The 27,353-nt window shown below is 40.0% G+C and overlaps 1 protein-coding gene across 6 annotated transcripts in view; it reads left to right on the forward strand.

Moving 5' to 3' along the window:
• inpp4b (inositol polyphosphate-4-phosphatase type II B) overlaps positions 1-27,353 on the forward strand; it is a 224,257-nt gene that overhangs the window by 121,714 nt on the left and 75,190 nt on the right. For 5 of the 6 annotated variants that reach the window (XM_034891446.1, XM_034891449.1, XM_034891445.1 and 2 more), the window contains 2 exons: positions 681-797; positions 23,315-23,394. In XM_034891446.1, coding sequence (XP_034747337.1) covers positions 681-797; positions 23,315-23,394 — 197 coding nt within the window. Of the gene's footprint in view, positions 1-680; positions 798-14,479; positions 14,714-23,314; positions 23,395-27,353 lie in introns of those variants that run through there. The other variant, XM_034891477.1, reaches the window with a different exon arrangement.

The following is a 27,353-nucleotide window of genomic DNA, read 5'->3' on the forward strand; positions in this document are numbered from 1 at the left end:
TTTGAAGAAAACTTCTCAAACAAGTGACATACAGGCCTTCCATCGGCTGGCACTACATTGGTCTTATTGACCATCTTTAAAGTCAAAACCGGTAACAACCTTACTAAACAATTTTACAGTGTAATGAAGGCAAGGCAAGCTGCTGCAGGCCATGGCAAAACAAACCCTGCAGTGCAATAGAAGTTAAATGTGACGACTGGGTACTGTGGTTTCAGGGGAGTTGTGAGTGAATATTAGCTAACACTGGTTTGATCCCATTGCCACCCTGCCACTGTGCCAAAATACCTGTCAACGTTTGTTGCCCCTGGCCTGAAGTCTCAGTTGGAAGACTGTAGTAATGCCAGAGCTCCAGGTAGACCTACAAGGGAGAGCTCTATGTTGTCCTTTGTTCTGCCCAAAAGAGGCAGCAGGGGAAGTGAGGAGAGTGAGGAGAAACACTAGTAGGACGAGGTGGAGGACAGACTGAGGCCAGCTGTTTGCGCATTTACCCACCCAAGTCTCCCTCCCTCTGTCCTTGTATCTCTTTGGTCTACCCTGACTTTTTTGGAACATGTGTGTTGCAGTAAAAATTTGCATATAAGGGTACACACCACCACACATGCGTAAACACACACACACACACACACACACACACACACAGTGTCTCAACCTTTTTTCTGTGTTGTCCCTCTCTCTGACAGGCGAACAAGGATCCGTTGTTTCTGACAGGGGTGACCTTCCCTTCAGAGTATCCTGGTAGCCCGGAGACACTGGTCAAACTAAGTGTGTATGATGCAAAGGACAAGAGCCAGGAATCAGTGAGTAAACCGTTGTTGGATTTCTCTGTGTTTGTTGTATGTTTGCATATTGCAAATCCAGTGTGTGTGTGGGAGAGAGAGGGAGATGATAATGAGAATGTGGTCAAAGCCATCTGTGGAGCAGTCATCCTTCATGTGTTGGCTGTGTAGCACTAAGCTTTAAACATTACAGAGGATGAACATGAAAATCTGCAGCAGAATTTGATTATGTTGATATGTGTCCTACGGACTTGGAGGTGTAACAAGTTGTGTGCTGATTGATGGCACGCACTGAGTTACAGAGCTATCTTGGTAACCATAGATTTGAGGCAGTGTCAGACCAAGACCTTAGCTCTGAGAAGGAAAAGGGTGTGCAGCCTTCGATGAGAATCTGAGCATGGTAGCCCTTCCTTTGGCGATGATCCCATGGGAAAACCAGCCGGCACATCAGGGGGAATGGGAAAGAGAGCCAGATGTAGAATACTTAAGGTCCTCTGATTCAAACATTTTAAACAGACTTCACAACAGGCTCTCCAGTGTGGGTGTGCACATGATAATCAAGCAAGCACCACACTCAACCCTGGGTGCCGAGCTCTTAATTTGGCGTCACTTACAGTATTATGAAACATTCATGAGCTGTAGGATGAATAAGGACTCAACCATTGCTGTTTTTATTATTTGCAAAAGTAAGCCATTAAGATTTTGTGCTGGCATAAAGCAAGCATGGTCACAAACATGGTTCCAGTGTAACTTCTGTTTAGCATAAGTCCGTTTTTTGTGCACTTATAGTATGACTTTTAAGTTGTAATGTTGTAAGTTGTAGTTTCAGTTGGCCTGAAACTGTTGTTTTTCCTCATGCTGAGACAGTTACTTCATTGCAAACCCAACACTGAGTTGGTTGTAGTTAAGAACAGTCTGACTATTTTCATTCAATACTTTGATCTTTTTAGATATCACACCAAGCTTTACTTAAATAGGAAGACATGTTCTGAGTTTTTCTAAACCGCAGACTGGTGTACAGTACCACTCTTCCTTGTTGTACAATGATGATGAGCTGAGCTTCTTAAAACATCTTGGAACATTTTTTCTGGAAACAACTCCAAACACCCTTTCATCTGGATAATTGAAAAAATATATTCATTTATGTCAGTGTAGTTATTACGGTTTGCTGTCAGTTAATGCAGTCACATCAACACCCAGAGTTTTGCTGTTCCTTCAGGAAAAGCCCATATGATTTTTTCAATAGAAGCTTTTAATTACTTATAAATACAAATAAACAATAGGTTACAGTATGGTGTTGTAGCCTACGATCAAAATGTCTTGTCTTTAAAAATAACATGTATAATTTCAACTGAAACAGAGATCATCATCAGCATCATCTGCTCTAGCATGCATTTTCAATGTGCCAAATTTTTGCCATAAACATGGAATGGAAAACTTAGACAGTGCTTACTTACAGTGGATCAGTTTATTTTAACTTTTAATTTTAATTTTATTATGTAGAACACTTTTTACCTTCATTTTTATGGAATGGCGTTAACGTGTGTGTCTATTGTATAGTCATTTACCTCTTTGTATTCAGCCTCGAAACATAATCCCAGATGGAATCAGCTTGGAATGGGAACAATGGTTTACTCTAAGGTGTGTATTGAATATTCATGTTGAACAACACCCATGTGAGCTCAACGCTGTATGAACTCTTCATTCATTCCCAATCTCCTTCCTAGGGGCATTTCTTGTGTTGTGCAGTGTGTTACCACCAGAGGTTTCACTAAAGAAAATGTGGCCACTCAAGCTACTGCCTGGATACACTGTAAAGATCCTTTACTGATAATATATTTCACTGCCTGGTAAAATATTTACCATCTAAATTCAAGTTTATAGGATCAGCTATATTTAAAAAAAGAGTTGACCTAGGTAGGTGCTCTCTAAGTGTACTGTATTATACAAACACTGAATAAAACATTTAATTTGATAAACTGATTTAGAATTTGGGTTTTTCAATATCCCTCACTCTGTCTCTTTTAGTGATAATTGTAAAGAATATCATTGATACACAACACAGCATTTCATTCAAGCTTTGCATTAAGAGCATTTTTGGAGCCAAAACAAACAACCCTTCCTTTCTCTTAGTGGCCTTACTGTTTTTCCCCAAGTGCTCTTGTGCTATGGTTGACTTTAAGGTTTTTTGTTCTGCTCAGCTGGGCACAGTGCGCTTGTCTGGGTCTCATTAGAGAGTCTTTAAGTGACACAGTCATGACCCTGAACATGAGCTGGCACAATGCGTCAGCCCCCAGACGCTTAAGTGGCAGATCGGAAATCACTCAGCCAGGGTTCAGTTCATTTAAAGTTTTTTTTTTTTTTTGTTAGAGCGAGAGAGAGCATGAACATGGGGGGCTATTTGCATGTGTATATGTGTTTTACAAATCAGCTGTCAAAAGTTTTATGGATAACTTTCAGCTCTGGTAGCAGATGTGCCACGAGCTGATTCACTGCAATGGAAAGCAGATACTGTATCACACATGGCAACCACTGAATATTTATTAAAAGAAACTTTGCAAAGTTGCCATTTTGTGTGATCTGCCATGTCTATTCATCGTACGAGTTTTGGAGTGGAAATAAGAAGGGAAGAAATTGTAACAGTGAGGGGGAGGAAACTGATGGAGGAAGGTTTATAGATGACTGCTTTAACTTTCGTCGAGGACTGGAGAATTTCATAGTAGGATGATTTCCTTCTGCCTTGGGCTTCCCATTTAGATATTCTAAGATGACACTTTCTGCATTATCATGAATATTTGAGAACATGCACAAGGCTGAGAGAACGATACAGTAAGTGGAGGTGTGAGAGAGTACGGCCGGTTAGATATCTCTCAGGTGTAAGTGATCCCCCCCTGAAGCCCAAGATGTCAAAGGATGACAGGCTAGCCTTACTGTGTCACGGATGTCTTACCTGCAACTCCACTTTGAACGGCTCCCAGGGGCAATAAACTCCCTTTAAGCTCGTATTCTGATCACTGAATCAAGAAATATTCACTCTGGCTGAAAAGAGGTGTACTTCACTGAGATCACTCAATTTCACCATAAGCTCAAATCTTTAAGCATAATGATTAAGACAAAAAGGATTCAAAGTATAACTCATTTGCTGAATATTGTCTGAAAAATTGTTTAAATGAGAGAGAACCATATCTGGCGGTCATGGTAGAAAGCACAAAAATATAATTACATTTTAAATATAGTCTAGAGAAAAGCACATTGTTGTTTTTTTCTCCAGTAAGTTTCCAAGTAAAAAGCAGCCTTTACCTGCATTTAAGATTGGAGTGAAATACGTGGTCAGACAAGCCATTTAGGGCTCATTGATTGAATCTCTGTAGCCAGGTCATTATGTTTTAAAGTTCATCAGCAACTAGAGCAAGGGTCATCTGAGAAGTGAGATAAATGAAAAAGCTTTGAGTTAAAAGGATATGAAAGAGGTAAATAAGATTGTCTGTGTTTGGTGCATCAGGTTTGTGCTCCCTTACCTCTGTGAAAAGGCTTGAAGACACCATGCTAATGACAGACCTGTGGTTTGTTGTCAGTACAAACCTATTACCGAGGGTTCTTGTGGTATAAAGAGATAGGACAGCTGCCTCTGGAAGAGCTCTTCTCTCTAATCACAGCCTCATTTATCCTGCCTCTGCTCTCTGCAATCAGGAATGAACATGTAATGCAGGTTTCAGTTTGCATTCCTATTACTGGCCATGGTAAGGAATTTTGATTGGTTTCTGTGATGTGCACCGTAGTGTGACAAACAAAAGACCTCGTCTCAGTAGAACAGGAAAATGGTGCATGCATGTCCGGTCATTTCCATAAAGCTGCCATAAAATGTATTCAATCAAATAAAACACAAGCAGAGGGGATTTTACTGGGTTACTATAATGGCCATTTCTTCCTCTGGCCGCACAAGCAGTCTGATAAAACACACACACACACACACACACACACACACACACACACACACACACACACACACACACACACACACCATCTGCACTAAAGGGATAGAGCAAGATGTGTTTGATTCAGAGGGCAATGGGGAAAGAACTGATCTAAGTTTCATCTCAAACTGCTGGCCCTTTTGACACACACACACACACACTCACAATAAAAGTTGTATGAGAAGAGTCCCAAAGCAAGGGTAGGATGAGGTATTGTTTAATTTTGTTTCTTGAACTTTTCATGCTGGTTCAAATATGATTTTGAAACATTTCCCTGATGTGGAAAGAAATGCTCTACAGCATTAATACAGCAGGGGAAGCAGCCCTGTGCTAATCTAAATAACCATAACATTCCCCTAATGTATTAAAGGGGCGAATATATCTACTAAACAGCCACACCAAGCAAAGTCTGTCAGCCTGCAAACATTGGCTTGAATTCTGTCTTTGCTGCCTTTGTTCCAAATTTGTAAGCCACATCTGCTTTTCTAGCACGGTGAGCTTGCTGCGGAAATATTGGTCATTATCACACAAAAAAACGGTTTACTCAGATAAGCAACACAGTTATTAACACAAATTTTACTACAGATAGACTGGGGTGGAGCAAACACCACTGAATACAGCCACTTATAAAGTATTCCCCTCTTCAGCATTGGGAAAGCTTGGAAAATTTAAAATCTGGCGACTACAAAAGTTAAAAAATAACTCTTGTACTGATATACACTGATTTTACATCGGATAAAGCTCTCAATCTCTCCATACCATTGTGATGTTGCATTGTTGTGACCATTGGAGATTTTCTTATTCTGCTGATTTAAAAACTATTCGACTAGCAGATATTAGCTGCATCTCAGGAGACAGTTTGAGCAGCCACTGTTTAATGGTGAATTGTCGCTCCAATTATGAACTGCTGAAGTATGGAGAATCCCAGCCGCAGTTAATCCTGCCCTGTCAATAATCATGATGTGTAAAAGGCGGTGACTTGACATATTTTTGGCGTAGCCACTTGCTTTTAGCTGGATGAGTGTCAGTATGGTGGGAATTTTCTGTAAGTGCACAAGTTTACTGCCAGAAAGAGAGAGGGGGGAGAGAAATGGAAGCAGACACTGAGAGAGGGAAAACACACACACACACACACACACTTTTAAAAGAACCAATCTTAGAGATATCCAAGAAAGGTCTTGGTAGTGATCAGGTGGACAACTGAGCAGTGATAACCTACGAGAGTTACAGTCCTCAGATAAGGACTGTCTCTTGTCTGATGGCCACTTTGCTTCCCTCACCATCACTGTGGCAATGTCAGGCAATGTCACAAGTGCTGAATAGTACTGTTAAAATACAAGTCGGCAATACTAAAATTAGTCAAACTAGTAACCTCTCTCTTTCTTGCTTGCTGACAGTCTTGCCTGGCAGAAATAGCAGAAAGTTTAATGGTATTTCTACTTTGGCTGTGAGCAGTATACAACCATTATCCTCTGTTAAAGCTGCTGCTGTTATGGATGCATGCCACGCTAATGGATGCATACTTTCTTGTCCAATTAGTGTACTGTCAACACAGTATATTAAGATGTCACAAAGACGATCAATACATAGGTGTGTCCTGCTTTATTAAACTTGTTCCCAGCAGAAACAATCATATTCAGAACCTCCTCTAGGATAATGTAATTATCTTTGTAATCCCAGAGCAATGTCTTTTCTAATGATCTTTGTCATGTTACAGTCAGACAGTAACACTTTCACACCTGTAACCAGCCCAGTACATCCACAGTCAATGGTAAATGGACTGGACTTAGAGTATATGGTGCTTTACTACATTAATGGACAAAGTGCTTTTCAATTTGTCTCATATTCACCAGTCCTGACCATCAGGAACAACTTGGGGTTCACTGTCTTGCTGAAGGGGTTTAAACCACCGACCCTGCGATTAATGGATGACCCGCTAGACTTCTTTAGCCACAACTGCCTGCTGCATTAGTCTGATAGTCTGATCTGTTGGTCACTGAGAAGCTCCGTTGGTGCAGTAAAGGGCTAATGTTGTTAAGGGTCTCGACCAAAGCACCACAGTGATGAAAGTGAGGGAGGGCATAGGCACTGCTCTGGAAGCTTTCCTGCAGATTCTGCCTGCTGGATTTAAGGTTTAAACCAGACGCCTTCCATAGACTAACAATATATATTGTTTTCCAGACTGAGACATTAGGAGCTCTGCAACAATCATACTAATAAGTAAGTCAAATTTTGCTTCAGGTTAAATATGGTAGTAGGTGCATGATAACAGATTCTACCATGGCTTTCATCTGCAAGCTGTTTGAATTTCCTGACCTTCAAACGCAATACTTTGTATAAAGAGTTAGCTTAGTTGTGACTTCTGCCACTCACAACAGAGATGAGTGAGCTCCATGGATGTGTGACAGGTTTGACATCTGTCAATCATGACGATGACAAGTAAGCCACGATTTGTCCCAAGCCAACGGTTTGGGACAAATCGTAACAGTGGGAACTTGAGTGGTGGCTCAGGAGCATCAAATGTGGGTTGTGTGAGATAATATGATATACAGTAGAGAGAAGAGTCTCTCATTGGCACATATGGTTTTGTAATTCCTACTTAATCTGCACTTTATGTAGCCTGTTGAATTCTTGTACTGTATTAAATGTGTAACTGTAGGTTGTCTTGCACGTTCATGCTTTTCTTGGCCAGGTCGTCATTTAAAATAAAAACTTGTTCTATACAGCCTACCTGTTTAAATAAAGATAAAAAAATGTGTATACACTCTACCTATTCCTACTGGCCATAAATTAAGATAATGTATGTGCATTTCTTCTTCCAAATGCAGGAAGTGCCTTTTATCTCCCCATATCCACTATGCATCACAGTGTCTTTTGGAAATCCTCTTTCATGAATTCTCCTTGATTTTGACTTCTTTGACTAAGTTGAAATGTCTGTGCTTTGACAGTAGTGCTAATTATTCACTTAATTACTGATGCTCTGATTTTGTTTTTAACACTGCTCAATAGCATCAGTGTTTTATTCCGCCTGAAAAGCGAAAGTGAGACTACAAAACATGAGACAAAAAAAGAAGAGGGCTAACCTGTATGATACTCTGTGATGCTTTCTCTTTGGAAGATGCAAAACATCCCAAGATGAAGTGCTTGAGCTACATCAAAGCAACTAAAAAGTAGTTTTCCTGGAATAGTGAAGGTCACATGCATTGTAAATGTATACATGATAGGTCAATATTAAAGTCTGTCTTGTTGTTGAACACAGTCTGCAAATAAAGCTCATCATTAAAGACAATGTGGCAGCTTTTAATATTATGGATACTGAATAAATACTTTATGGCAAGCCTCCAAAACCTGAATGGGATTCGTATTTTACAAGACAGATACATATGACATAGTAGTTATAATGAATTAAAGTAATTCTTCAACATGAAGTACTGTACAGATAGGGAAGCATTGCCCTCAAAGCTTTGAAAACACAGCTTTGTCTGCTTTTTTTTTTTTTCATTAAAAAGAAAATCCTGTTAACTTTAGCACACTTGTAAAAGTGTTGGAGCCAGGCAGACGACAATTGAGGGGGAATAAATGATCCGTCCCTGGCCCTAGAGAATAGGAAGTTTAAACACTCCAAAGCATGTTTATTGACAAATGAGCACTTACTCTGCCATGTCAGGTTAACAGTACATATGTCTCGCAAGGCATCTGAAAAGCCTCAGGGATAGACTTTTAGCAGAGTAACATGTCACGCTGGAGCGATGTGTTGGAAAACATTACAAGCTCTTTCCAAAGCCTCAGTTTCTGAAGTGTAGGCTTTCTCGCAGTTATATCATTTTCATTGGCTGACGATAGTTTGAACTCCTGTTAACTGTATTTAGAAAGGCCACAGATCATTATTTTGTTTTCCCACATTGTTCCTCCCCACTGTGTTGACATGCACTTCCATAAAGTGACTCATTGCGCCAATGCATACTGACAATTGTTGGAAAATAAGTGCACTCTAGTTTTGTTGTAAGGGTTTAGGCACTCATTGGTTAAAATTGTTGTTGGAATAGTCCACACTCATTAAAAGCAGACAACTAAATCTAGGCATAGAAGCTAATTACTTGTGAAAACTGCTGAGCTTATGTCTGGTGCTGTGTCCACGAGGAGACGCCCTTTTTCCCAGAGTAAAGTTAACACCAGTAAAATGCACCAGGAAATCTAATTTTACACATGTATTGTAAGGAAGCCTCACTGGATAAATTAGGTTCAGTGCCAATGAATTAACCACATTTCCAGTTGTATTTACTGAGGTGCATGTTCTAAAGCTGTAAAAAAAGACACAGGTGATTTAGAAAACTTTACATGGAGTATGGGCGCCAAGCATCATGTGTAATCATTTTACATAATGTCAGTGACAAAGTGGAGGTAAAAATCTAAGCAATTTTAGTGTACATATGTGCAAATACATGCATAAAAAAACAAAAGCACTGTCAATATTCACATGTACAGTAAAGTAAATATAAAAGCATGCAGAAAATATGGCGAGAACAAATCAAAGAACAAGTTAACAAAAAGCTTACCTGGATTTCCACCAACTGCAGAACAGCTGCGGAATGGCTCCGTGCGCCGCCATCCTTCAATACCCACATGGTCCGGATTTGTTGCCAAACAGCTGACGCCATTACTGACAGCGGAAGTCACAAGGACCCACGAGATCTCGCAAATTCACATATGATTGTGCGATATAACAGGACGTAGTTTCTATAAACAGAACTACAAAACCTCTGACCTGTTGACTTCAAACCTGTCTCCTGCCATTATGACATTTTCAAAGTGTGGTGCAGGGAAATATGATCCACCATCAGCATGGTGTATTTTATTTTGAAAGTTAACCAGCTGTTTTATTTTTTTTCTGTGCTCGACTTCCTGTCCCGCACAATCTGCCCTGTGCGGAATTGCTGCGGAGCTCTCTGGCAAAAATAGAAGCTCCGCGTATCTGTAGTTGGTGGAAATAAGGGGTTAGGTGAGAATATCGATACCACTTTCCTATTCGTCCGTTCAATGTGAAGGTGTAAATAGCAGCTGTTCAGACTGGAAACCAATGGTAGTTAAATCTGCTGTTATGTCTTGTTTGTTAAACCAGTGCAAAAACCATAGTGTAAAAACAACACATTGCGGGTGTCTCTATGCTAAGCTAAGTGGCTGGCTCCAGCTTCGCATATGCTCTCAGCAAGAAAGTAAATAAGTATATTTCCCAAAATGCCCAGCTATCATAAGATATATCTAATTGTATATAGATTATAACTCAATAACTTGGTATTTATTTTGTAGTTTAAAGTCAGCAATACATAAGCAATAAAAAGAAATATAGAGGAAACTGCTTGTATTTGTTTTCTCAAGGCCATCGGATAGAAAATGTATGGGCATGTGCAATACACAATTTGGGCAATATCTAAAATGATCTACGCCTGTGCATATAACTCACACCATGTTCTACCTGCATGCACTCAAAATGCGTTAAAAGGAGAATTGCTAATTGTCTTATGAAGGACCAGGTAAACACTTGATGCTAAAATGTACCTTCCCAGGAAACCACCTCTTTGTCATTACCTTGCCCAAAACCTTCCTCGTATAATCCTGCTTCAATCTCCTCAAAATGGGATTTGTCTGGATCAATTTCATAATGCATTATTCATTTGAGAATTTAATCAAATATCTCCTCCACCAATCATCCCCACCCATACCTCTCCTAACCCTCACTTGCCTCTCTACCAACCATATCAGTGATTGTTAATGTCACCTGCAATAACAGATTATCAGCCAAATGAATTACTGGGTCACAGGTGAGTTAGATGCTTGGCTGACTGTAATCTTTTTTTTTCTCTGGCAAAAGTAGCTTAGTGTAAGTTAGTTATTTTTCCTTTTCTTTTTTTGAGAGAGAGAAGGAGAGAAAAAGTGCTTGAGAAAATCCCCTTTCTGCCTGGCTTCCCGTGGTTTTCTGCAGTGTAATGGTTTCCTTTGAGAGGCACTGGTGGAAAGTGCTGATGCTTGTTGGTGTGTGTGTGTATATGTATGTGTGTGTGTCTGTGTGTAAAGGCAGATATTTCCATGGCTAACTGAGCTACTGATGAGCTTGCCAGCCAGGGTACAGTGTGTGAGTTTGTGTGTGTCTGCACATGTAAGCCTGTGGGCAAACAGCATTCGTAATCCTGTGTGTGGGTGCCAGGCTACTGTATAGTCATTCTGCATGCAATATAAACCCCACAGTTGGTCTATTGAAATAGATGTAACACATCATTTTATGACTTTCCCTATCTGTCCGAGCATCGCTGTGTGCAAACTTTGAAGTTCTCCTCTAGACACGTTTTAAAATATGTAAAAAAAAAAAAAAAAAAAAGTTTAGTTAGCAATAGCATCTTTTAGTTGTTTGTTAACTTGTTACTTTGTAACTAGCAGTTGAGGTGTGTTTTTTGCTCTTTATACAAATCCGCTCTGCGCTGCAGGTTTCAGGTTTCTTTTCCAGCTTTTGCATATTATACTATGGTGATTGGCTTTCGACTTTGTGACGCAACAAATCAAGCTTACCCGGGGTTACGTTTCAATCTCACATTTAATATGCACAGACCTTGCCCCCTTCAGTAGAGGAATGCAAAATATCTCTCTATTGAAGAAACATTGCAGAGGGTCAGACATGTTAAAGGATATTAACATAAAAACAACCACATTTTTGAGTGGCTCTTGAATTTAAAGTATATCACCACTGGTACAGCACCCTGCTCTAACTTTGTTGATGAAGCTATGGCACACTGCTTTTCTCTTCCTCTCCTCACCCGGGGGGACAGAAAAGTAAATGAGTGTGGGGCAATAGTCATCTTGTCGCTGCTTTGGTGTTCCGTTCTGTTAGCGCAGATGGAATTATATGATAATCAGAAATCAGCCAACATTGTTTCCCCCTCTGCGCAACCAAAGAGGGTGGGAAGCCTTTACACATCGCAGAGAGGCATTTTTTTTTACCCTCCCCAGATAAAACCAAATACATTTGTTTTGATCTTATCTCTTTTTTTTGTTTGAAGAATGTTATGTGCTATTCATGAGTGTACACAACAACAAAAACACTGAATGCATTCATCTGCTATCAGAGCCACCAAGGACAAATTCTACTTTCACATAAGCTGTATATTTAGTTCAAAAGGCTCTTTTGTTGATGTTGTTCTACATCAACTGGCAAATATGTCATTTAGGCAACTAATATGGCTGTAATTTGCTGAGGAACAAAAATAGCTAGCGGCTGTTGCACTTCTTACTGATTCTTGCATTGCGTTGTGTTCCTTTGGAAAGGACGCAGACACCCACGTCCGTCATATCTGTTACATACCTTTCAGTAACTGTTCCACCTCCTCGTTGGTCCATGCAAATAAATCCCTGGTCCTACTTTTTGCCATTGTTTTTCTTTCTCCAAAGTAATTTAGTAAGTTTTAACTTATACATCCATGATTTACAACCGCAGAGTAATGTAGACGATCTGCTTCCTGTTAACAACAGCATGCATGCCCAGTGTATGCTGGTCATGTTCTATGCGTTTTTCGATGTGTTAATGTGGTTGGAGATTATGTGGTTGGAGATTATTTCTCATTTTCACATACAGGGCCTAAACGCTTTTGTTGACAGAGATTGTTGTTTCAAAATGCAGCTTAATTTATTATTTGGGGGTGGCAGTAGCTCAGTCCGTAGGGAGTTGGGTTGGGAACCGGAGGGTCACTGGTTCAAATCCCCGTATGGACCAAAAAAGTTGGGAGCGTGGATTGGTGGCTGGAGAGATGCCAGTTCACCTCCTGGGCACTGCCAGGTGCCCTTGAGCAAGGCACTGTACCCCCCCAACCGCTCAGGGCGCTGGTTCAGCTGGCAGCCCACTCACTCTGACATCTCTCCACGTATAGTGCATGTATATCCTGAGCGTGTGTGTATTTCAGGCCTGTATGTGAGTAGTAACAAAAAGTGTGTACACAGAGTGTAGTGCAGTAATTTCCCCATTGGGAACTAATAAACAAATTATCTATTTTATCTATCTTAATAATAAAAACGTAGTAGTTTGCATGTAGCCTAAAGCCACTTAAACGGCCACCAGCCGTTCCATTGTTTTCCAATGGGGAGAGCCCAACTAGGTGCAGCGCTACCCTTGGCGTCACGCACAGCTTGGAATTGCCACCAAGCGCTGCACTTAAGGTTCAAATTATTAAAGCTTTGACCTTTCAAGGACAGAGCCTATTTTATACGGTCTATTTGCAGAACTCAGGCTGTTTCTACGTACGTGTATGTTTAATGAGGAATGAAGTGCACTGTAGATTTGGCTGTACAGTGAAGTCATTGAGGAGCAGACTCTTTATATATTACAGGGCATCAATCCCTGTCTATCTGCCAGTCTAGGCTGTTAACCACCTTTGGGCTGCACCATTGATCTCCGTAATTGTCTCCCACTCTTCAAAGGGCTGGGAGTTGGTTTGATCCGAGCTGTTTACTTCACAGCCCCTATAGCCCTGCTCTCTGAAGAAGAGAGCTATCAACCACTTCAAGCATGAGCTAGCATATTATTGTACTAGTGTGTGTGTTTGTGTGTGTGTGTGTGTGTGTGTGTGTGTGTGTGTGTGTGTGTGTGTGTGTGTGTGTAAGAGGAAAAGGAAGCAAACTAGAGAGAGAAAGCATAGCCTGTAGCCGTACAGGCCTGGGGTGAGCTAGCAGCTTTCTGCTGTTACATAAGGGCTGGGATATTGCAACCTGCACATTCTTTGTTATCTATCTACGGATATGTAAGGAAACCCTATGTTGTCTGCTGTGCACAAAAGTTTCACTCAGCTATTGTTTTTCTGAGAAATCTTGCCCTAATGTCAAACACCAAACGCTTCATACTAATGCCACAACAAGGATAGAGATGATGTGACAAACAGGATGTTGAGCTATGCAACAGGTTTTGTGTCTCTACTCTGTGTGCATCTTATGTCTGTTGCTGCATTTGTGGGCCTCAACTTCAACCGCAGAGTTGAGGAAGAGGAAGCTGCTAACCACAGCCTCCGCAGGGTCTAGCTGATAGCAGGTTGCAATAAGTAGCTGATAATAAACCCGGCATATTGTAAGAGTTTGATCCTGTGGATCGGTCTCATCTGCTGACAGAGACAGAAAAGGATCTATTAAAATGCAACTCTATCAAAACAGCTTCAAGTTTGCTGCGCTGCAATTACAATATAGTACACAAAGTCAATAGTGGGGATTTGAATGGGGCTGTACAGGCTTTGGACCTGCTGACTGCATGACCATGTCATGTTTACAGACTGTGAGTGAAGGAGCCTTGAGTTTTATCACCTAGTCTGCAGTGGGGTTAACAGTTAAAGTTTATGGACCAAAGCCCAGAATGTGGGGGACTGCATCGGTAGTGTGCTTCCAGTGTACCATGGGAAGGCTGCGCCACAAGTTGAGTTTCTTTTTCTCCTACCTGCAGCTTTGTGTGTGAGATATTTAGAGATAGACATGGGAATTTGAGTTTCTATGTAATGTTACTCAAGCATTATTCGTGGTGCCCTTTTTAGTATTTGGAGGTTTTTGTCAGAAGACCTTGGTTCCCTGATGGTTGGCCTGGCAACAAAAAGGATGCAGCCAAAACGTGATTGAGTTAGTGAGAGCAGGGATAGTGGGAGGGACAAAACTAATGAAGTAGTAGGAAGGACTTTTTGTTTGGGGACAAGCATTGACAAGCTAAAGAATGTTTGTGAGAGCAGGTATGAACACCGCCTGTATTACGTTTTTTTATTGCCTTTCTTTCCGTAACAGAAAATAACAGATACTTGGGAACCTTAAACTGTTTTGGGAGAGAGTGATATAAACTTGTCCTCCACTCTGCAATGTTACATAGTTTTATAGATCTCTTTGTGCGTGTACAGTAACTGCAGGAGAAAGAATCATTAAAGGAGTTTCCTCTCTCTCAGCAGGCAGCTTTCAGTGAGTATTTACTTTTCAGTCCAGCCTCTTTTTAGTGCTTATGAAGTCTGAGTGAGGTGCAAAAATACCTTCTTGGTTTCTATAGTTTTAGTACCAAAAGTGTGTCAGTTTAAATGTTATTGAAAAGCAAGATGTGTCACATAACAGAACATGTATTTTCAGCACACAAAACTACAAATGACAGCCACTGCATCTATACTTCTTCCTTTTACCTTATTCCGTACACAGTGTTTGGCTGATGTGTGATTTTGTTGAATTGGCTGTGCACATGAATTGAGATCTGATTAAAAAGCAACATTCACAGTCCCGGAAAATCTCCTGTTCTGGCATACTGCAGATATGCAGTGATAAAAATAGCAGACGGAAAAGACTGGTAAATTCATTCAGTGGAAAATCTCCAGCCCCAAAAAATATGGAGACTTGATATTCACTGCAACACTAACAACGATGGCATAATAGGCTGGGATAATAATTTGAGGTAGTTTGTCATTGGAGCCCATACTTCCTCAGAGTGAGCTGTGTTCCTCAAACAGCTAACTAATTAAACTACCAAATCCAATTTTAACATCACTCTGATTTCAAACTATTGATTCAGTTCTTTGTCATAATGCACAGTAATTTACCCCTTGTTGTTTTACTCAGTCCACTTCATAATTTAGTTTGCATATGGATTTTTCTTAAACCCTCCATGTTTTCTCATGGCAATTTACACTTGTCTGACTTTAAAGTGAGATAACAATTATCACTGAATTATGTGAGCACAGAAGTTAAGCCATGGAAAGCTATTCCAATTAAGTGATTTTACACTCAATCTTTCTAGAGTTAAAAAGGATTCAAGTTTAGCTTTATTTCTTTATACCACCCAGACCCAGAAGGCATTCATCTCTTCTGTTTCAGTTTCATGTTTGCACGAGTTGTACTTTTTGTTTTACAGTAGGTGCCTTTTGGTGCCTTTGATGCTTTTTAAGTTATTCATAAAGAAGACAGAGATTGTACAAATGATTAATGAGGCATGTAATGACACTAAACACTGAAAGAACACATCAAAGTATTTTGAAGGCAAGTACAAATCACTACTATCAACTTCAGATAAGACTGTCTCATATTAGTTGGGAGAAACACACACACACACACACACACACACACACACACACACACACAAACACAAAGCCTCAGGATGAGCAAGAGTAACTTAACAAGAAGTACCCAGGTCAAACTGGAACAATAAAAAATCCTGTATCAATTGTAGGAATGGGAATTGATAGATTTTATCCGTAACAATGCCATTGTTGATTTTGCTTATCAATGTAACTTTTTTATCAATTCCGTTATTAATTCTTGATTCCTGCTGACAGGGAGCGTGTTGAACACAGAGGACGCTGAACTCCAGAGCTTCTAAAACAAATTAAGTAATAAGGTTCCAATAGTCCCAAAGTATCCCTATGACTAAGAACTACTGATGTAGATAAAAATCAGTCAAATAGTATCTAAAAACGTAGCCTTACACATTTTTTTAAAAACCTTTTTATTATTGCGGAGTCTAAAGATAGACTTTTCCTAGGTAAACGGACATATTGTTCAGTTGGAAAGCAGTTGCACGTGTGCGAATAGTGTTGAATACACTGCATTCCTGGAATTTAAGTCTTTGTTCCATAATAAGACGTTTCAGCATTATTGTGGGGTTTCCACCCTTATTTGAAAATAGCAATTTACAGACATTAGCAGCACTGTAAAGCCACGCTTTGGACCGTTTCATCCTCTCCACCACGAGGACGATAAGCTTGGAGGCATAAGTTTCCGATGAATTGGACAATTTGGAACGGGTTTTCAACTAGAACGTCTCTTGATTGCCATCCCATAATCAACTGATTATACCCAATGGACAACTACATCAAAACTCATAACCAGAACCCGGCCGAATTGGCCAGAATATAATACAACTCTGATTGAAAGATGATTTTCCTTGGCTTGTTTTGGAAGAGACTTTTTTTTAATAAGAAACTTTTTTCATGATTCCATTATTATTATTATTATTACTATTATTATTTTTATTATTATTACTATTATTATTATTATTATTATTATTATTATTATTATTATTATTAGGCAGGAGATCATTCACATTCATGAAACACTTTCTCTTGTAAAAGGGAAACATGAAATATTTCCATTTAAGCGGACGAGCTAACTTAAGACTCTAGAGACACACAATAAACAGACTTAAAGAAAATTGCTAGCCTTGCTACATTAAGGCTACCAACAACCCATAATGCAACACTGTAGTGAAATGCCACCTGTGGAAAAATCTTTGCGAGAGAAAATATCTGTGCTGTTTGGTTGTCCCTTTCATGTAAGCTGTTTGAAATGCATTGAAGAAATAGATGGCAAAGGGCAAAAACGGGTGAGCTGAGGTCTGACTGCATCTCTGTCTGTCTGCGTTTGCCTGACTTTTATTTATTTATTTTTTAACAGATCAAGAGCAGGGGAATGAGGTCAAGGTAGAGAACCATGAAACGAATAAGTCAGGGAAGAATGGGAAGGCAATGTTGAGGGTATACAGCTAAGAATGAGAACATCAGCTCACTCGAGGAAAACACAGCCGTCTGCTTTTGTCTTTGCCTATCTGGGTTTGGGGGTGACTGGTTGTCTAAGATCTGTGCAAAAAAACCTAAGCCACCAGTGGCATTTATGATCTGTATGTGGACTAAGACGTACACTCCCTGTATAAGGTCCATGAATAATCTGTGCGGGCATGTGTAGTGACGATAGTGATCAACTAGCTGTGAGTGCTGGTTTAGAAATGCTAAAAAAGAAGGAATTAAGAAGTACTTAGGCTTTCCCTTTTAAAGCTAGGACACTTTCCCTACTCATGGTAGCTTGTGCTCCCCATGTTGAATGTAAAACCAATCCCTGCCAGTCTGTGTGCTTTTCAGGAACTCACAGTTTGAATGCTTTTAAAATATGTCAAACATTTTGAACTTCAAAGTAGGGCATTAAAAATGCCTGTTTTCAGTGTGCTCGATTCATATTTTGAACAAGCTTTGATGTAGGATTTTCCATGGTATTCAACATTCACTTTTGTTCCTGTAAGATTCAAACAAATTCCTGTTGTACGTAGATTTTTAGTTTGGGAATGCATGTACAGAGAAGGCTACATAACACATCAAGTAATCACCAACTAAAAATGTACAAACGGATTTGGCAACAGCAGAGATGCACATAAATACTGTTGCATAGTCAGAGAAGAACATTTTGGGTAATCTTTTGGAGTTCATGCACTGGGGCTTCCACTTGGCACCCAGCAGGTCATCAGTCCTCATGGTAATGAAGAAGGCTTTAAATCCAGTGTTTCCACCCACACTCCCTAATTCCAACCCCCACCTCCCATATCAAACACATTGGGGACTCATCACCGAGACCTTCAGTGCTTAGTGTATTTGTACATTACAGTTTGTGTGTGCTTACAAATGTTAGGTGTCTGGGTTGGTGTGCGCGTGCGTGTCTGCTTTAGTGTCTGTGTGCGTGTCTTATTGTGTTTGCTTGTGTACCTGCTCTCAGTGATAAGGGGCCAATGTTAGTGTGTCCTTTGTTCTGCCAGAATTACTCATCCCTCTGTGTCAGCATGGGTAAATTAAACCCTGCTTAATCCAAGCTTTGAACTGAGATAGTTAAAACCTAAGCTCGGTGTCACTGTTGTTGCTTTGCGGGTTTGTTCGTTATTGTCTCGATTTCTCAAAAAGGATCAATTGATTGATTGATTAATTTTTTGCGGCCTTTATCAAAATGTGTAGAGACTGTTTCAACAAGGCTTTTGTGTGATCCTCAAGTATGTCAATATGTGGTTAGTTTTGTTGTACACAAACACACACTCCTACACGCACACCTTGCACCTTGTGGTTGGAATTGATGTTAATTCAAGTAGCCATAACAAGTGTTTCCTTTCCTGTTGTTGTTTCCTGGCCATCTGACTCACAGGCTGCAACTGAGGTGTGACATACAACTCTGTCTCTGTCTTCCCCTCTCTCTCTCTCTCTCTCTCTCTCTCTCTCTCTCTCTCTCTATCTATCTATCTATCTATCTATCTATCTATCTCGATATATATATATATATTCTTCTATATGTCCCACCCTTTTCTGTGTTGCTATCTTGGTTCTCTACCCATTAATTGTCTGTCTTCCGTCCTTTCTGCCTCTTCCTCTTCTGTGTTGTTCCACCCTCCTCCTTCTCCCCCCTCTCCACCTCGGCTGCTTGTGTTTGTTGACTCTCTCCCCTCTTGTGGCTCCCACCTCTTCTCTCTCTCTCTCTCTCTCTCTCTCTCTCTCTCGCTCTCTCGTCTCGCTCTCTTTCTCAAGTCTCTCTCTCTCTCTCTCGCTCTCTCGTCTCGCTCTCTTTCTCAAGTCTCGCTTACTGTCGAGCCAGCCACAGCAGCAACAGCGGAAACATCAGTAGCTCACTCCAGTCAGTTCTCAGTCACGGAGGCTGCAGTGTGTGAGTCTGTGTGTGAATGTGTGTGTTTTATGGGTTTGTGTGTTTATAATGTATGCATGAGCCAGTGTGCCTGCTGTTCTTTAAAGCGCGAGTGTAACACATGGAGTTCCTCTAACTGAAGACTGGAGGAAGATATGCAGGAAGAACCATCCTGGAGCCCTTTAAGAGGAAGAAAGAAGACATAACATCTCTTTTCCTCTGTCTTGCTTGTTTATCTCAGTCTCTCTCCTTTTCTGTCGGCCTCTCCTCATTTCACTGCTAGGATTGTGTGCAACATAACTGTAAGTGGACTTCTGTTTGTGTGTGTGTGTGTGTGTGTGTGTGTATTTTAACTTACTGTGGTCATAATTTGTGCTTGATTGCAACCATTTGCATGCAAGTATAAATGGCATGTCATGACATCTCTGATGACTTAATTAGGCCAATTTGTAAAACGCCATTTGTAGCGAAGGAGCAGTGTATTCATGTCGACACCGCTGACCTCATATGATATGAATCTTTTCATATTCATAAATGTTTGCTAGATGGGTTTTATTCAGCCAGTGTTAAAATGTTACTGCTGCCATTTTCATAAAATGTTGCATGGTAGCGTAGCATGTGACTGTATGTCCTCTCCTTTTGTGTGTGTGTGTGTGTCACACTCTGTCACTCTGTCACCCAGAGCGTGGGGAAAATCAATAGATCTCTGCCAAGTGATGGACAGACACACTGTGGCATTCATAGGTCCACAGACTAGTGCTTGGGATTGCCTCTAGACATATAATACGTCAGCTCTACAAGTGTCTTTAATTTCTTATCCCTTTGCGCCGGCTGTGGCTGGAGGCATTATGTTTTTGGGTTGTCCGTCCGTTTTGCCAAATGTACGTTTCATTCGTCCCATTCCTGGGAACGCAAAATCTCAGGAACCATCAGATGGAGTTTCTTCACATTCTGCACAAACATCAACTTGGACTTAAGGATAAACTGATTACATTTTGGAGGTCAAAGGTCAAGGTCCCTCTGACCTCACAAGACAAATTAGAATTTGTACGCTAATTATGACATTTCACACAATTGGGATAAAATGATTTAGTTATGCTATTTTCCTTCAAAGCCTTTGCTACATATGGTAGGTAAGTCTGGACAGACATGGATGGGAACTGCAACTTGACCTGTTGGCGGAGGCATACAACCTCAAGGCGGTAGTTGTAGTTTGGTCCGTGATTGAGCTTTTAATTGTGTACATACGTTCTCAAGAGCACTTTTGTGTTTGGTTAGGTACGTGTATTTATCTCTGAGCTTGTGTTAAATGTCTCGCTGTCTCCTTTTTTTGAAAACTAATGAAGGAGATCATGGATCAAAAGTTTCTCTTGTAGCTTGGAACCTGCATGGCCAAAAGAACCAGTCAATGGAATGAGCAAGAGCAGGCCGAAAAGATGGATAGAAAAAATAGAGAGCCAGAGCATGTAAGAAGGCAACAGAGCAAGACCATCATAATCAATCCTCCATGATTCTGTAAGAGCATCATTTGTCTTCTTTTTCACCCCACTCCTCTTGCCCCCATCTTTCTATCATTTTCTGTGGTACAGCCACTTTGATATTGCATAAGAGGACAGTCTCCAGAGCTTCATTACTTTTAAAGCCTTCATCGTGAGGGACCATAAAAAGATGCTAAGGAATGGATTTCTAAGACCATTTACCAGACGTTCTGTACCGACTTGCGATGACTACATAGGGATATAATGTTCCTCCATGGTGCGTAATGGCCTTCTGTGCCTTGTGCTCTGGAATATCAGGGCAAACTAGGACTGGGTGTGATTCGTCATTGCCGGAGAATATGACGTTGTGCATATTAAGTGATGCCTACTGTGGGTCCTAGGTCTGGTTAATTCAGTAACAACACTACGCTGCATAAACCTGAATGTGATGCTTGGGACTGTGTGTCTTTTTTTGGTCATTTTGAGCTGCTCTTTAAAAATGTCACTATGTTTCAATGTTATGTTGTTATTTTTTTCATAGCGTTGTTGACTGACCTTGTATTTTGAGCTCTTACTGTGTGGCTGTGAATGCATGCATGCGTTTGCCTACTTGTGACTTGGCCGGTTGCAGGAGAATGTGTGCATGGGGCAGTGTTTTGCTTAAAGCATATGGGGGATTGTTCGTGGTAGCAGGGACATGCTCAGTGAGGAAATGATTGAGTGGAAAGGTCAGCAGACAGGATGCCCTTCTTTTCATCTGATACAGAAGACTGAGAGACCCAAAAATGGAGAGAGAGAGCAGTGCAGTTGTTGGAAAAGGGAGGAACCAAGATTGGAGGTGAAAGTGAAGCCAAACAATAGAAGAAAGAGTCTGTTAAGATAACTAACTCAAAACCGCTATGCATAAGATATTAACCCATAAATATCTGATCTCATCAATTGAAAAATCAGTGAGTCAATTCTGTAACTACTTTATAAGGAAATGCAACAGTTGTGAGCTCTTGGCTTTGCTGTGTTTGTGGAGTGCTAACTCTCATCAGTCATTCCCTTCTTTACCACAGTTTCCATATGACCCTATGTGTATATGTATATGTATGTATATATGTGTGTGTGTGTGTGTGTGTGTGTGTGTGTATATATATATATATATATATATATATATATATATATATATATACACACATAATATTTCCCTGTAGAAATGCACCAATCCAGCCTTTTCTCTACTGATACCTCAACTTCCAGAGTCTCTAATGATACTGATCTTGATCCAATACCAGTACTCTCATTAGAGCTCATTAAAGTCATTTTTATGTAAGATGGTGAGGTAAGCGACTGCTGTGACACTCTGACATAAGTTGGTGGCCTTCTGTGACTGAATAGATGTAACTTATAGCGGAGTCACTGAATTATATAATGATAGTGACAAAGAAACGTGTATTTAATGTGGGTTTGTCTTGTCATGGCTAGAGCTGAAACAATAAGTCCATTAATTGATAAGTCGAAAGTGTATTGCCTTTACTTAATTGATTAACAAGTAAATGTCTGACTTTTTTATAAGCAAATGTGCCAAACATTATGTGGCTTAAGCTGTAACTATTGGTTTGGACTGATTGTCTCATAAAACAATCCATGTTGAGTTCTGTAAAGTTATAATGGGCGTGTTTTTTGGTATTTTGAGACATTTTAAAGGTAAATCATCTGATCGATGAAGTGGGAAAATGTTCTGCAGAATAATCAATAATGAAAAATGATTGTTGCTTACAGGCCTTGCCATGACTGTTGGGAAAGGTACTGATCTGGCATATCAAATCGGTCCAACTCATTTTCACCGCCTGAGATACCGCTTTGTTTTGTGTGTGGAGAGTAAAAATATATAGTGTGTGGAAGCTTTCCGGTGTTGGCCTACCTGAATCTCATTTGCATTGATTTCAACAACAGACACAATCCTTTTTTTTATCTTCAGAGGAAAAGTACAGCCTTTGAAAGCTATGTAAAGCAACAGACGGCAAGTGACATAATCACTGGCACTATTGTAAAAGCTCATAAAAAAAAGATATAAATAAAAATACCTTAAATAAAGGTCTGTAAATGCTACTTTAACATCTCAGTATCTCCGAGAAGGGTGTGGACATGCTGTGAATACATTAATTAATATCGTTTCCCCCCCCCCTGTATGATGAACTATGTAGAGTCACCTTTGTACCTGTTGTTAATTACCTACTCTGTGTTTCAGCTTTGTTTGGAGCAGCCTGTGTCCTTGGCACGGTCTTAGCCCTCCCGTCATGCAGCACAAGCTAGCATGTTAGTGGTGTTTCGTTCATGCGTGCGTGCGTGCGTGTTTGTGTGTTCTACAAATGTAGATCATCTCTCTTGGTTATTGATGGGCTCATCCCATACCTTTTTCTCCATGACCCAGTTCCCGTCTGCTGACACCCCCTGTTCATGTCCTGCCTGCAGCAAACACATGTTGTCAGAGCAGTGAGAAAGGGGATAGAGAGTGACAGGAGAGCAGATTGCAAAACAGTTGATCAGTAGTTATATTTTATTCTTATTTTTTTTGTTATGTTTATAGTTTTTGAACTCTTAACTTGCTGCTGAAATACTTTGCCCTATTTTAACCTGCAAATTTATTATTCTCTGTCTGCTTTTACAGAGCACCTTCCTGGGTTGTGCCACATTTTCAGTAGGCGAACTGCTGAGAGCTAAAGATGAACGACTGACCTTAAGTCTCAGGTAAGTGCATGTTTCTGTCATACTCTGTTCATTGCTCTCAGTGTTCCTCCAGGCTAGAAAAAAATTCAGGCTTCAGAGTCCAAAGATTATGCTTCTTCACACAAGAACTGACAGACCAACTTAAACATCAAACTGAGATGAGTTGGGAAAAGAAACCTGCTCACAGATGTTGCAACTGCAGCTTTAGGAATGTAAGAGTAGCTGCCAGGGTTGTTTTTATCAGAGATGTGTTAGCATGTGGGAATACAGTTGTCTGGTCTGTTTTTGAGTTTTTTTAGCGGTTAACGGGGATGAAACAAGTGCGGATAAGTTAGGTGGTAAAATGAATGGATAGAGAAGAAATACTGGTGTCTTGTTTAAAAGGTTGGCCAAAAACATTTTATTTTTCAACGACATTTTAACATGTTTGTTATCCAGATGGAATCACAGACTAACCATGAAGTAATGAATCAACAGAAAAAAACTGATGGCTTGGATCTGCCTGCTGCTTTTAGTCATAATGTATGATAGTTCCTTAATAAAATCAAGCAGCCAATAGCAAAAGAAAATATAAAGGGAAAGCTAGAGTTGTTTTTTTTAGAAAGTTAAATGTATAACTTAGAGCCCTGCCGTTCTTAAAGACCGAAATGTAAGGGTATAATAAGTAATTTTGCCACACAAAAGATTGGAAGACGTTACATTGACACACAATGTCCTCCTGAACTTGATTACTGGTGTCCTTCATAAAAAGTGCTTGACATGATTGTTAAGAAGTATGTTTTAGGTCTATAAATAAATGGCCACCAGGGCTTGACAAGCATGAAAAGACATGTTGCTGGTAAGTTTAGTCATTTTACACCCCATAGTTTTTGGTAAGAGGATAGACTGTTTTGAAAATGCCAAGTTAAATCCGTGCATTGGTTTAAAATGGGTTGTTTTAATACTTCGCACCACTTAAATAAAAAGAGGAAACAGCTCTGGCCTGTTGTGTGTAAACTGACAGTGCTCTTTGTTTGCATGTTATTGTAAAGTGAGCTTTTAGCATATGTTTAGTGAGGAATGTGAAGTAATTTTTGCCCCCCAGATCAACAGATCATCAACTACACAGAACACAGTGCCTTCATATACTTGACTCATACTCATTTATTAAAACAATTTTTTTATATAACCAATTAAATATTTTAAGTCTGTCTTAACTCATGTAATTGCTACTGCTGATGCTTAATCAGTAATATTGGCCCCTTTATAGAGTGACTTAACACCCCCTTAAAATTGTGTTTTTGTTGACCTCCAGTGGTTTAATATGGTGCAGGTGTGGTCAGAGGTGATTGAGGGCAATATAACGCAGCTTTTATCTAGGCAACTCTTTAAGCTAATTTTACTGCTAAGTTTTTGCCATTACTACTGTTGCTGTTCACTGGCCCGCTGTGGCCGCTGCATTTTAAGCTAGTTCATAAAGTATTTTTTAGTAAAATTTTACTTTAAAATAAAACAGTGTTCTAACACATATTTCATCATCTAGTATGTTGTCACTTACAGATTACGGCCATGCAATGTCCTGTTTGTATTATCAAACAATTTCCTTTTAACCTGCACACTCATCGTTGTTTCTGAAAATATTCCCCTTTGGCATTCTTCTCAATTTTGTTATGCTTTTCATTTCCTACAGGACATCCCATGTTATTCGCTATAATTGTATGCCCTTTCCCCTGCCACTTTGTGTGTTTGCATGTACACTTTCATGCAGGTGTTGAACAGTACAGACTAGTCCGTTTCTCCAGTTACTCCCCTGTAGACACACGATACTGGCGTTTCTGGCCCATTTGTTCGCCAGTAGTGTACTATTTATTCCTGAGGATAACATGAAGTCCTCCCATGATACTTGGGGGGTACCTGTAGACACAGTTTTTGCATTTTCATCTACGTGTTAATCGAGTCTGGGCTTCCATTTCAACAAGGAATAAATGAAAAATAGCAATGCATGTTTTCAATGCAGCCAATGAGCAGCAACGGGAGCTGGCTGCCGGACAACTCAATCACCATGAACCGTTTTTGATGTCCTATGACTAACTCCTCGAGGGTCTGCTCTTGAGTTATTGCTCTAATTTTCAAGATAATTTGGGCAGGATTCATGATTTGGGATATCAGCTTGGATTTCAGGACTGTCACAAATTTGTTGGGACGTCTGGTCACCTTAGTCACAATGCTTTTTAATAACGCAAGAAGATAAATAAATCAGTTTTCCAAAATGTCAACAGTTTGCTTCATTATTCAGAAGTTGCTGTTCCAATGCTGTCTTCATCACTATTAATATAGCTCTCTCTGGCTACAGCAACCCTATAGGGGTTATAAACTAAAAAAGGTTGGGGGAACCCTGCTTGACGGTTATTAAGAAATGAAAAACAGTTTACTGTCTAAACTAAGTCAGTTGTTTTTAAATAAAAGGAGTATATAATTAAAGTAAATTACATTACTTTGTAGTACAATGATCTGATGCTGTTTAAAGGAGAATTCCGGCCAAAAGAGAAGAGTGCCCTGTTCATGTTGTACAGACATATTAATTACATTGTGTGTCTGTTAAAAGGCACTAAGGCACTCTAAAACTTGACCCTTTAACCGCCATTTTTGCTTAGTTGAAGCTTGTACACGTAGCTGCAGCTACTCAGTGTTGCCTGCACCGATTCAAGTCGGGGGGTTTTCAATCGAAAGTACTCGCATATTTATAGCGATCAAGAATAACATAAATATTGGCCGGAATTCTCCTTAAACGTCAAAAGATTATTTGTTAGATTGTTAGTTTTAAACTTGAACTGTACTAAATAATGACAGGGACAATATTTAAAATAATTTTTTACACACAGTTATTATGGCCTGAAGAGCTGCTGCTGGTGTAGTGTTGGAGCATGAATTTTTTTACACAGAACGGTCAGCAATGCATGCGTAACACATGTATGATATGCTTGTTAAGATATTGCTTGTTTCTTTATCAAGTGAGAAAACATTTAAAAGATGAGCAGCTCTTCATGAGCTTGCATGATTAATTCTGGGCTAAGGACCAGCCTATTCAAAGTTCAAATTAGTTCTGCTGTCCAAGCAGTCGGATGCTGCAGACTGACATAGAGATGAATGCAATTAATCTGGCCAGTTAAGAAACAGATGCTTACTGTAATTTTAATACAATGTTCTGATCCCCACCCAGTTAGTTGTTGCAGAAAGTTGGTTTATTTGAGTTTACATTGCTCAGCAGAGGGAAAGAGGGACTGCTTTTATCTCCACAAGCCAAGGATTGATTCCCTTCAGTAAATCTCAAAACCAATATGACTTTGACCAATTTCTTTTCATAAGCTCTAGAGTTAAATTGGTGCTGAGCATATGTTGAGAGGAAATTGGTATTTGACCAGCGCCAGTGTGTGTATGTGACCTTTGCATTACTTTGGCCCTTCAGTAAAGTTCACTCTGCTGCAGGGCTGTCCACCTCAAAGCTCATTCCTTATTCCAATGAATTATTTCGCATTTCAACACTTCTCTCAGGTCTCACGCTCTCTTTCATGTGTGGCTGATTTAGAATGTTAGTCACGGATTGTTATTGTTTCCTGCGAGGCACAACCGGTTGGATTTTGGGTCACTTTTTTTTGGGTTCCTGATAGTCGCGTTGAATGCAAGGGTGGAGTTGATACATGGACTTAGGTCTTGTGAAAATGTCTCTTTTGTAGGCCCCTTAAGCCATTGAAGCAATGATGAAAAAGTGTTACCTTCCTGCAGCTCTACAGTAACTCACCCAAAAAAGAACACCAATGTTCTTACTCACCAGCATACAAACAGAAGCAGCGCAGACACAAGCAGATAAACAACACAGACTTTCTACAGCAAGAAGGACTTGCTGGAGAATTGAGTTTCTTTGAACTCTGGACCTTTTTATAAATCAAAGAGCAGAAAATGATTGAAAGGGAATTATTGATGATTTGTTTGGTTAGCATTCA

This window comes from Etheostoma cragini, chromosome 2, assembly GCF_013103735.1.
Source record: "Etheostoma cragini isolate CJK2018 chromosome 2, CSU_Ecrag_1.0, whole genome shotgun sequence".
NCBI lineage: Eukaryota > Metazoa > Chordata > Actinopteri > Perciformes > Percidae > Etheostoma > Etheostoma cragini.